Raw genomic sequence first — 11,768 nt, 5'->3', positions numbered from 1 at the left:
ATTGTTATTTATAAATAAATTTATAAATTAAAAGCTAACGTATTTATAAGTATTTACAAGTTCTTCTACACAACAAAAATGCCACTTTGAGGAATCTTACATGAAAAAGGACGATTTTAAAAACACGACCGAAACTTGCATTAATCTATAGATTTTATAACATACAGCCATAACGGTTATAAATAAATAGGTTTGTATATTTTAATTAAATTAATATACATCATTATAAGTCTTCGAGTGGTGACCCGCAACGTACATTATAGAAGTGATCGCAGACCTGGAAAAGAAAAGAGAAAGGATGGAGTTTTTGAATTCATTTATCAAAAAAGTGCCTACGTCATCTAAAATCTAATGGAAAAAGTCTTTTCAAAATCCACGTAATAATTTAAAATTAGATGTTTAAAAGATGGCATTTGTGTTTTTGTATTTTATCGTCATATAAATGCCTTTATTATAGTATAAATAACAAGTCAAACGCACCTGGAACTGTTCATTAAACAATGTCCCGTTGGAGCAGAGATCAGTGCTGACGAGGTGTTGACGCCAGCAGAAGTGGTAAGCCTGAAAACATCAAATTAAACATAAGTCTACTTAAAGCTGCAAAGTTCCAAATATTTTTTAACAAAATTTCAATAACTTCATCTGAATAGTAGGAACGAGCTTTTCAAATCTGATTTTTAATGAACAATTTGAATTTCAAATTTGTGGAATACAAGCTTCGACAAATCTGCTTTGTACCAATTTCATCAGACAGTTCAGTGGTTTCCATCAATTATCGCATTTATAATGTATTAGTAGTTCGCGCACCTGACATCCTGCATCAACGTCAGCATAATATCCTCTAGGGCGTCCCTCGCAGGAGAAGCGCGTGGGCGGCGCGCTCGCCAGCACCGGGTACAGAGGAGGCTCGTGAGGCAAATGCAGCACGTGATAATAGTCGAAGGGGTGCTGGCTCATGCATACCGTTACTGCAAAAATATAGAAATATTTATTTATTGCTGGTACAATTTTAAAAGAAATAAATAAAATGTATGTCTATACTATTATACAAACCTGAAAATTTTGTTTATTTGTTTGTTTGAACGCGATAATCTCAGGAACTACTCAACCGATTTTGTATTTTTGTCATTTATAGGAAGCTACGTTATTTCTTATCCTGCTACTTTCTATCCTGAGGAAATATTTATCCCGAAAAAGAATTTAATATGCCTAGCATCATTTTTCAGGGCTAGACAGAGCAATCTCTGTGGTACAATTGCAACCATATTTTGTCAGCAGTGTGAAGCCCCATGTAATAGTAGGGTCTATTGTCGCTTAACTGGTGCCACATTCTAGGCTTATATTGAAAATAAAACTCAAAATCATTACTCAACCCGGAGAACGAACCCGAGATCTCAGATTGGCAGCCTAACTACAAAGTACTGCATAATCGTATATTTTCATTGATGTGCATATATAAAATTTATTTTTAGTGTTCTCTGTCAGTATGCGATTGGATAGCGAACAGTATATGTATGGAAAATATGTATTATGGGTCGTTCCGAAGAGTCCTGTTCTAGCTCCAGGAGTAAAGCACGTCTACAACATTATTGTTATAGTAAAAAAACTACGTCTCTCGTAGATCCACATCATAATAAATGCACTACATTGTACTTACATCATGTCTAGTGTATCCTTTATCGCAGCAAATAAAAAATATTTTCCATAGTAGGTATATTTCATAAAATTAATAATGTAAAGAATTAAAACGAAATTCTTAATTTATGAAATAATAAATACCTATTCAATATTCATTTTTTTAATATATATCTATAAAATAGCAGTCGGGACGCAAATATTATTTTTCATCATAAAATAATTTTAATATAACATCATTAACAATTTTTTTTTCCAAATCAAATAATTTAAATATTTTAAATTATTAATAAATTATTTTTAAACAAGGCAATAACGGCATAAAAACAATTACGCATAAAATAACCATTTATAAATTATCCGAAAACAAAATAAACTTACCGAATAGAAATGCGAGCACGCACCGAAACATAGTTACGAGATAAACTATTAGTGCACAATGAACAGGCGCGCGCGCACGGTGGTCGCAAGAATGGTAGGTCGATGGCCGACACCCGATTACCACTACAAATGTAATCCCGTAATTAGAATGTCGCAGGTCGTTCTTGATCCGGGGATGGCTGTATACAAAAACTTTTGAGCTACACTAGTCGGAGCACGCGACTGCGTTCACTTTTGATCTGATTTGCCACAATACCTTGATAATTTCTCTTCAGAATGCCACTTTTTATCTCCTAAACGAAATTAAAAATCACTGCGCGAATTAAATTCCATTATAAGCTTCCTGTATACAATAGAACAAACAAACATCGGAACTTTTCAATTAACTAATGGATAATTACTTTAATCAGTTATGGAAAAAAAAACATCTTAAGAACAGACCTCGCGGACACCGTTACAATTCGATTATAGAAACAGATAAGATCTGCCCTACTGCACAACGCACTCAGGAACTATAACATGCGAAGGTCGGCTCAGCGGCCTCGCATTACTGACCACTGCTGACCGCATAACAGCGTGTATCAGGTGCCAGGATACATATCTTCGTGTAAATACTTCCTTGGTTTAGTATTAGACGAGCTACACAGCCTAGACTTTAAAGCAAAATCAAAAAACATTATTTATTGTTAGCAGGTTTTGAAGAGGTTAGTAAATTTGGTTAAGTAATAATATACTACCAGTCCTGAATTTTATACTATCCCACTGCTGAACACTAGCCTTCTATAGGAAGGTTAGTTATTAGGATCTTAGTCCATCATGCTAACCTAGTGAGTATAATATTTGTATTTACTAAGTAAATCGAAATTATAAAAACTTTTTACATATTTTTGGACACCCCTGAATTAGAATTTGACCTTTTCATAATAAATCACTTGACCTATGAAATCAGAACATCCCAAACGTAACCCGTGACCTCATGTTTCGAATCCTTGGCATTAGCAAAATCCTGGAACCTTGACTCGTCACGGAACTAAAAGTAAACTGCAGTTTGGAGCATCTTACCGCCATAATATTGCCTGAACTAAATATGCGATTAGAGAGCTGTTACATACGTTATCATAAAATACTCACAATAAATCAATTGAAGTGATAATTATGTTGAATCTGAACCTGTAGTCTTTACCTGAAACTAATTTTGAAAAGAGCAACACCAGAGTTTCTTGCCCGTTCTTCTCTGATGAGAACTGCTTTCCGAACTAGTGGTAGAGTTAATATTGATGGATTCTAAATAATGTATAACATTTTACGGATTCAAATAAAATCATATCATTTCATTTCATTTCAATCAACGCTTTTGAACTAGCGTTATGCCTATCCATACATAGTAGCAACATTGGCCAGAATTAGAATTACAAATACAACATCATCCTCAGTAAAACATTATGTTCAATTAGTACATTTTACACAACAACCGACTTACTAGTGATTGTTGTATACGTCTGTGATGGTCGGTGGTGATAGTTATTTAGACTTATTCTTGACATTTAATGTTAGAGAAAGCAAGACCAAACGTATAATTCTGACAATATAATGCTATGTACATGTATATAGCGTTTATTAGAAAGACCCTAAATGTACTGTCTGCAATTAACTATCTATACTGTTTAATGTCTTTGCTATAATGTCATATATATGGGAGTATAACAATGCTGTTTATAAAATTGATCAAATAAATTAAACAGTACTTACTTAATTATTTCAATACCTTCATCATGACATTAAGAGACCGTTCCCAAAACCTTGACAAGCGTTACCAAATAAAAAACGTGCAATTTTAGAACATCTCTTGATTACCATGATTAATAGATGTGCTAAGGAGCATGTATATTAAATAATATTACAAAGTTGTTTAATTTATTTAAATGTTAGTATGTAACATACAATCTACCAAACAATCGGTCCAAACCTGAAAAATATTTCTAAAATACAAAGTTACATAATCCCTAATGGGTTCTTTCTATTCCGAGATCAAAATATTATGCAGACGCAAACGTTACCCAAACATAATATGCTAAGTATGTTTACGCGAATGTTAGACATTGAAATAAAACTATTTTTCTTGTTTTATTGCGGTTTTTTTAATTTATGGTTTTCTGCCATTTTTATTTTAGGAGAAAATCATAATATAAAATAGTAATAAAACCCGGAAAAATAGTTTTATTTCACCGTAGCATGAATTCTCTGAGGTTGACTAGTATAATTATATTTTTAATATCTTATCACAGCTCAGATTGTCCGATTTTTTTTATTACATCTGTGTAATGTATATTCTCCTTTATGGATCGCACTGGTACCTGGCAAGTAATTAGCAATTACATAGAATTATAACCGTTACCTTGTAAATTAATAATATTGCACAGCTATATTCAAATCCTTGCGCATAACAAATATTTTTCAATAAAAAACCATTATAATTAAATACACGTGTACTAGTCGTATGCTCGATGGGTACTTGTTGGGAATGATAGTTTAGGGATGTGAAGTTTTCTAACACGATAACCACAAAAGAAATTAACTATAGACCAGTGTTTAATCGGAAAAACTAAGGAGAATCTATTCGCCATCATGCGTAAAAATGGTGTTGAGTTGTCCCCTCACTTTTCACAGTGGAGTAAATAGAAAATCATAAAGTCACAAATTTCAAATTAATAACTAGTTCAATAAGTATTCAATTAGCGTCATTATCGTATATTAAAAACGTATAAATCAATCAACTCAAACGTGCTCCGCCCCGCCCACATTAGCTTGTCACAAAGCCGTGGCCCGTGATCTAAAAATGCTGAGTACATAAAGTCCATTCTAATTGCAAAACATGACGTTTTGTGGACACAAAAATTCGTATACGGAATGTTGGCGATCGACCTCGGGGAATAGTCGCCACTCACCAGGCGCCACAAAAATATACACTACTTAATGACCGTGACTTTGTCCGTCCCAAAAATCTGATTGTGATCTTTTATACAAGCTGTAATCATATTATTTATCTTCTTCAACAAACTTCATTATAATCCACAAGAGGAACAACAAAGAATCTATCTACTTATATGCTAAGTATGAACCTACTTATAAACTTCTAAGTATTTTTTGTGTTAGATTACATGCACTTTTTATTAACGCCATGACTGAAATCAGCCCTAGCTGAACTTACTTTTAACAGCCTATTACCGTAAAACCATCTCAATAAGAAATTATTATCAGTTTTTTTTTTTAATATTTAAATAGTCACACGATACAGATATGGCATAAAACTTTACGAGATATTGTTCAATTGTTATAGACGACAAACTGGCAGCCCCAAAAGAAAATATTGTGAAATTTAAACTAGCGAAATATATTCCCCACGGTGCTATTATTAAAAGATTTTAAATATTAATAATGGCGATATTTCAATTAAAAAAGTAGTTTATTTGTTTTACTTTTGTATTTAGTCAAGATACCATTTATTTCACTTACAAATTGATGTACCCATCTGATTATTGCTCTGGAGGGAAGTGGACAATTAATATTTCCAACTCCTCCCTATCTTTCTATTTGATTAATTTCGTTGCGGGATAATGACAAATTAGTTTTCCCTGAGCCTCGCAGAGCTTCACTGCTCGATGTTATAAAGGTGCCACTGCTGATCCTGGCTTACAGGAGTTGTGGTGATGGGTGTGAGGGCGGGAAAGTCTCTATCAAATTATTGAAAATTCAACTCTTAATAAAATTGTCGTTTAAAGTGCCCAATAGTTAACCTCCAAATCTCTATGTAAATTTAACTCATGACACGATCAAAGACAAAGTGTGAATAGATCATTAATTATGGCGCAGGTCGTGACGCCTAATCCGACAGATCATTGTGATACAATTAATACCAAACGACTACATATGTTGACACGGAGATAATTATCTACAAGTTGACTATAATGACAGATGTCTCTGTGTTCTTCGAAAAAATGACTTCGCTGTTCAAGTCGTAAAGAAAGCCGAACTAATATAATATAAAAATAATATAAGTCAAAAGCGTAGCTAGGAGGGCAGAAAAGACCGTAGGACCCCTAGAAAAGAGGCCAGAGGGGCCGAGAAGGAGGCCTGACAGATTGACTGCCTACCCTAGAAAAAAACTTGCGCTTACAGGAGCCTCGCGTAGCGCCGACTTTTAGTTAAATTCGGCGACTATATTTTTTCACTTCTCACGCCAGCTGCCACACCCCCTAGAAAAAATTCGTCACTACACGAATGACCATATTTCCACTGAGAGAGTTCCCAAAATAATCACTTGGGCTTGGCAAGGCTTAATTTTTAAGTCGCGATGTCGTGGCTATTCCATGTAGAGCTTTGTGGGTAGTTATTAATTAAGCGATTTAAATATACTATTGCCATTAGCGGTGTTTATATGGTACACCTACGTAACAGTGTTTCCATATCTATTAATGCACTTAGCTATTTTTCGTACAATCTTTTGGCATTTTGGTGACTAAGTATAACAATCAGAAGGTTATAATAACAAGACCTTCCCTTCATGCAAACTTGAACAAACCGAGAATCATGATAGACGTAACTGTTGACTCCCTCTATCTTACACCCCTTGCTCTGAAAAAGGAATGTAAGTACTAGTCTCTATTCATAACTATTCAAAGGCAAGTCAACCATCCTAAACTAGCTAAACATTATTAAACTGTATCAACTTTTGCAGATTGATTTCGTCAGACAAACCGCAGTAAACAAACTGTGCGCTAAAATGCCGAAAGCTGGCGCCAGTGACCTAGCTCCTCGGTTGGGCAATTACATGCTGTCACACGCGGCTACTTGCTAAAAAATTGCACCGATCTGTTACGGGCTTATCTGTGGGCGCTTGTCTTGTTTTTATCGCAATATCTAATTGATAATACGGCGGATTCCGTACAAATATTATGAATCATTTACCTCTATACGTTATTTGGTTCTCAGACTATCTAGCCAGATGCGAGGCGGATTATTCAGTTACAACGGTCTTTCGCGCTTTACGCACTCCAAACCTTACTTTAAGCCACCACGCTCCACTCCTATTGGGGTACAATCCTCGGCTCAGGGCGGGCACTGGGACTGGACAGAGATATAATTACGACTAATAACCTACCATATAATTATACGAACATAAGCTGTATCTATATTCCCATAGTCTCTACCATTAGCATTTTCTGAAAAATACATAATGTGCTAGGGTAATCTAATACCTAAATGCAAAGGCAACCACACAGAGATATCTCAGCACGGGAGAGATAAAAGATCGACAAACCGTTGGTGCACTAATTGCGAATAAACTTTTCCCTTATGTCATGGCCGCTTTAAGCTATTTACTTATGAGTTCCTTACAAAGATTATTTTGATGGTTGGGTTTGGTAAAATGTCTGAACAGTACAAGATTTCCAGCCCTTTATTATCAGACAGTGTTTAGACCGAGGCACTTCTCTCTAATTCTTGTTCTACCCTACGATTGATTACACTTGCATACAAAATGTTACTTCTCTAAAGTAAACTTTCTTATTCCAGGTCTCATAGAACCCCAAAAGTCAAATCATATAACGAGAACAAATATCTAATCAATCAATAAGCGAGCATGCAACCTTCTGTGGACAGCTCAATGTCGCCCATATCGTATCATGTGTGTGTAATAAATAGTTTTAACAACTTTTTGTGGCGCGCGGCGATCTACCGGAATAAATCGTATTAACTGTATCACGAAAATATTTAAAGAATATAAATAAAAAGATGTTTCTTTTATTGATTTTAATGATGCGACTAGCAGGTTACTTGCCTAAAGATGCCGTTGTTCATAAAAAGGATAGTGTCATCGAAACTCTAACGAGAGGGACTACATAGAGGTCCTAGGTTTCGATAATTTAGCGCAACACAACGTAAAATGGAATTAGTTCAAGTGCTAATGCGAAATGCAGAAGTCGTTATAAAAAATATAAATAGCCACATATTACTCTTCATCTATTACACTTATATTATTCATTCACGTAATACTTAATGCCAATAGTGTAGCTAACAAGCGTAGGTATCAACCGTGTTTGATTAGCACGATATAATTGGTACTTTTCAATTATGAGCCTGCGAGTATGAATCAGCCAAAAGCTAATTCAATAAATCAAAATTAATTAAAACTTTAATGGTGCTATAACACGACAGGCGACATGTCTGTTTGTAATACTATTATCACAAATAGGCACAAAAACTGCATTGCCATGAAATAGTTAATATTTCCACATAAGACTTCAAGCCTTAGCTTAGGTTACTATTATGTCAATGATTAGATCTTTAAGCATCAAGTATCGTGAATTATTGTAGATTTTTACTCAATATTTTGACATTTTTACAAAGGACTTCCTTTGCGTTAATATCATTTTAGCAAAATAAAAACCACTACAAACTAAAAAAAATATTTTACATAATTTATGGGTTAGGTACTATTCAATTAAGTATACTTAATAAAAAAAACACGAACAATTTAATCTGTTTTATTTGTATGATTGTTTCATTTCTATGAATCCGGTGACTGATTTAGAAAGTGTGTTTATTCGGTTAAGTATTGACTTAGCTTAGCAAGCAATTCCAATTAGGCGGGCGGCTAAAACTAACGCTATTGACTGTATCATAAGTTTGCGTATGTAATGTGTATGTATTGTGTATACATACCTACATAAATCTATTATAGTAGGGATAAAATCGGGAATATAATGTAAATTCTAAACCCGTGCTTTGTCTCGGTGAAATATTGTATATAATTATATATAAAATTTACACTGCTTTAACCTTAGATGTTTTTATTACATAGATACGTTGTCCGAGCTCAATATTGACAAGACGAAAGCAAGGTAATTGCCCGACTTTCGCTAAGTCAAGTTCCAACCAGTGTCGCGGCTAGTCGGCTTAGGGGACGTTCAAGTATTACGTAACGCAATTTTTGAAGATTTTTTAAACCTGGGACCCACAGTCTTGGGAGTACACTTAGTGGAGATCTTCGCAAGAGGCTAGGCGCGACAAGCGGAGGCTACGTGTGTTTTACCCATCGATACTCTCGGTTTATTCAAATGCTTGTCAATCATTCGTATCGTGTGTATCCCGAAAAATATTATCTAAGCCTACCATAGGGTGATTCATGCATAGGGAAACTTTACGCGGTTAGCCAGTAAAAATATGCTATAATAAAACGTAGTTAACAACGATATGACAACCATATTCTGCAATTCAGACACTTATAACATAAAAGTTATATTTGTCTCATTCTTATGTGTTACAAATGTATGCATTCATCTCTTTTATTTTTCACATTTCATTATATTGAGTACCGTGCAGAACATATCGTGTTTTTGTTATAAAAGAATAGTAAAAATGCCATTTATATTAATTTGTGGAACTCCTGTGAGTGGAAAAACGATCCGTGCAATAGAATTAAAGGAATTTTTCGAGAATAAACATAATAAAAAGGTGGAAATAGTAAATGAAGACGAAGCCATTATTAAATTAGGTTATGACAAAAACTCAACATATTTGGACTCACAGAAGGAGAAACGAGTGAGAGGGTACCTCAAATCTGAGGTATTGCGGCTTATCGGGAAAGATAATGTTGTTATACTCGATGGCAGTAACTATATTAAAGGTAAACACCCGCTAAGTTTTTCGCCCACCGAAACACAACTTCAATTTAAAATTATAATTCTTTACCGTAATAATTTTCTATTATTAGCGTTGAATTCTGCCGTGCATAACCGCCTTCTACTACTAAGGCCTTCTTTAGATATTTGTCTACAAACTGGCTAATTTTGTGAATTCTCAGTGGTAATGTCATTATTTTGTATTCATAGGTTTTCGATATGAATTGTACTGTGCATCAAAAGCTTCAAAATCAACACAATGTACAGTATACACTATACGAGATTATGAAGAGGCTTGGGAGGCCAACAAGCTGAGATGTGAGGATGTCAAAGAGGAGGAAAGTTGTGAAAGAATTCAACCTGTGCCTTATACTCAAGAAGTGTTTGATGCATTAACTAAATTAAGGTAAACAGATACAAAAACAGTGAACACATTTTATCATAATAGTTAAGTATTGATAAAGCATATATAATTTAAATCATATCTATTTTATCTATTAATACATTATGTGAATGAAAAACTAACAATGAGATTATGTAGTTAACAATACTTTAAATGGAATATTTTATTGTTGATTTAATTTGCACACTAATGTCTAAGTATTACATTTCTTTTAGATTTGAGGAGCCAAATTCAAACAACAGATGGGACAGTCCACTGTTCACGGTACAACCCTCAGACCAATTGGATTTGGAAGATATATACAAAGCTCTGTTCGAGAAGAAACCCCCACCTCCAAACCAGAGCACACAAAATGTAATTATTTTCTTACTACTTACTTCTATACAGAAATTACTATATTGAAGAATAAATGTAACATAATTACTTTCTGTATTAGATGTACAATTATTATTTATCATGTCATTTGAAGATTTACTTTCACATTTTGAACAGAAAAAGTATTAACCTACTATTATTTGTCATTAATTACGCATGTTTGTTTGCATTACTTTTTAAAACTGCATATTTGTTATACCCAAAGCATTTTATTATCAATGAAATTATTATTTCCTTCCAGCCTCCATTAACATCAACAAATTTCCTCTATGAACTGGACAAAGTAACTCAGGCGATATCCAAACAGATCCTGGAAGCCAAACAGTTAAACATAGATGGTGAAGTGAAGTTCCCAGATTACCCTGGCTGTGTGCTCGACCCTGGCTTCACCCACAATGTGAACCCACAGAAACTTCTGCGATGGAGACGGCAGTTCCTCACATACGCTAAAATGAATCATTCTAATGAAGATATAAACAAAATCGGCAGGTATTACATACAGTACTTGAATAAAACTATGACTGATTGATACAATATTTTGTTTGATTAGTTTAAATATGCTAAATTATCGTTGAACCTGGTGAAGAAGCTTTATTTTTCATAAATATTTGAGTAGATCTCATCAAATATAAAAATATTAGCCACAGGTTTTAACAGCTGCCAAATAAAAATAAAACACCTCATTTGTTAAACTGTTATATTTTATAGTGTACTTAAACTTTAAACAAATACAAGTCTTGTCAAATAAAATAATGAGACTCCACACATTTTTTATCAAGTATAATAAAAAAAGAGTGCCAATATATTGTTTATGCCCCGAAAGGGAAATACCCTTATGCAGCAGATGTACCCTAAGCTCGCCAACAATAACAACTATTTCCCAAACAAATTGTATTTATCAATTCGAACATAACTATAAAAATGATAAAAACAAATATGAAAACATCTTTTGACTAACAATTTAAAGAAGATCTGACTTTGCACTTAATATGATGGCATTTATTATTTGCCTTTATTGCCAAAAAAAATTATAAACAATTGTAACAAAACAGCCTTGTATTAGAAAACCCAGAATGTACAGAGACCCATTGAATCTTCAAACAGATTAAATCTAAGGCAACATGGACACCATATAATACTTAGTGAGACCAAAGCTCAATAAAAACTATTGAGTAAAATGCAAACAACATCTGAATACCTACACTCCAAATAAGATCTATCAAGGCAAATATAACATCACTTCTTAACTTAACATTTCAATATTTGACTATTCAGTTTAACGGAAAACCAGACAC

General features: G+C 33.9%; 2 protein-coding genes across 3 annotated transcripts; one reads left to right on the top strand and one right to left on the bottom strand.

The window, feature by feature from the left end:
• Positions 1–39: 39 nt before the first annotated feature.
• LOC115441595 (U-scoloptoxin(01)-Cw1a) lies at positions 40–2,533 on the bottom strand. 2 transcript variants are annotated; one of them, XM_030166451.2, is made up of 5 exons: positions 2,273–2,533; positions 2,017–2,195; positions 808–968; positions 481–561; positions 40–277 (listed from the first exon to the last, which is right to left on the bottom strand). In XM_030166451.2, the coding sequence occupies exons 2-5, from the start codon at positions 2,045–2,047 to the stop codon at positions 224–226; spliced, it is 327 nt and encodes a 108-aa protein (XP_030022311.1). In that variant the 5' UTR covers positions 2,048–2,195; positions 2,273–2,533; the 3' UTR covers positions 40–223. The 2 variants fall into 2 exon arrangements, with proteins under 2 accessions (XP_030022311.1, XP_030022313.1); XM_030166453.2 differs by having other exon boundaries at positions 2,017–2,139.
• A 6,839-nt stretch (positions 2,534–9,372) lies between these two features.
• LOC115441660 (protein KTI12 homolog) lies at positions 9,373–11,007 on the top strand. Its single transcript, XM_030166525.2, has 4 exons — positions 9,373–9,700; positions 9,906–10,101; positions 10,314–10,452; positions 10,715–11,007. Exons 1-4 carry the CDS (start codon positions 9,433–9,435, stop codon positions 11,000–11,002), a joined length of 891 nt encoding a protein of 296 aa, XP_030022385.2. The 5' UTR covers positions 9,373–9,432; the 3' UTR covers positions 11,003–11,007.
• Positions 11,008–11,768: the final 761 nt, after the last annotated feature.

Source organism: Manduca sexta, chromosome 18 (genome assembly GCF_014839805.1).
Source record: "Manduca sexta isolate Smith_Timp_Sample1 chromosome 18, JHU_Msex_v1.0, whole genome shotgun sequence".
Taxonomy (NCBI): domain Eukaryota; kingdom Metazoa; phylum Arthropoda; class Insecta; order Lepidoptera; family Sphingidae; genus Manduca; species Manduca sexta.
Note: the sequence above shows the minus strand (reverse complement) of the source record. Positions and strands in the feature narration are given on the sequence as shown.

Excerpts from the sequence above, each read along its gene's own strand:
- LOC115441595 (XM_030166451.2), bottom strand. The coding sequence starts at position 2,047 with ATGTTTCGGTGCGTGCTCGCATTTCTATTCG. Across the intron at positions 562-807 it reads ACGTTGATGCAGGATGTCAG|GCTTACCACTTCTGCTGGCG; the intron begins GTGCGCGAACTA and ends TGATGTTTTCAG. Across the intron at positions 278-480 it reads TGTTTAATGAACAGTTCCAG|GTCTGCGATCACTTCTATAA; the intron begins GTGCGTTTGACT and ends TTTCTTTTCCAG.
- LOC115441660 (XM_030166525.2), top strand. The coding sequence starts at position 9,433 with ATGCCATTTATATTAATTTGTGGAACTCCTGTGAGTGGAAAAACGATC. Across the intron at positions 9,701-9,905 it reads TGGCAGTAACTATATTAAAG|GTTTTCGATATGAATTGTAC; the intron begins GTAAACACCCGC and ends TTGTATTCATAG. Across the intron at positions 10,102-10,313 it reads GATGCATTAACTAAATTAAG|ATTTGAGGAGCCAAATTCAA; the intron begins GTAAACAGATAC and ends CATTTCTTTTAG.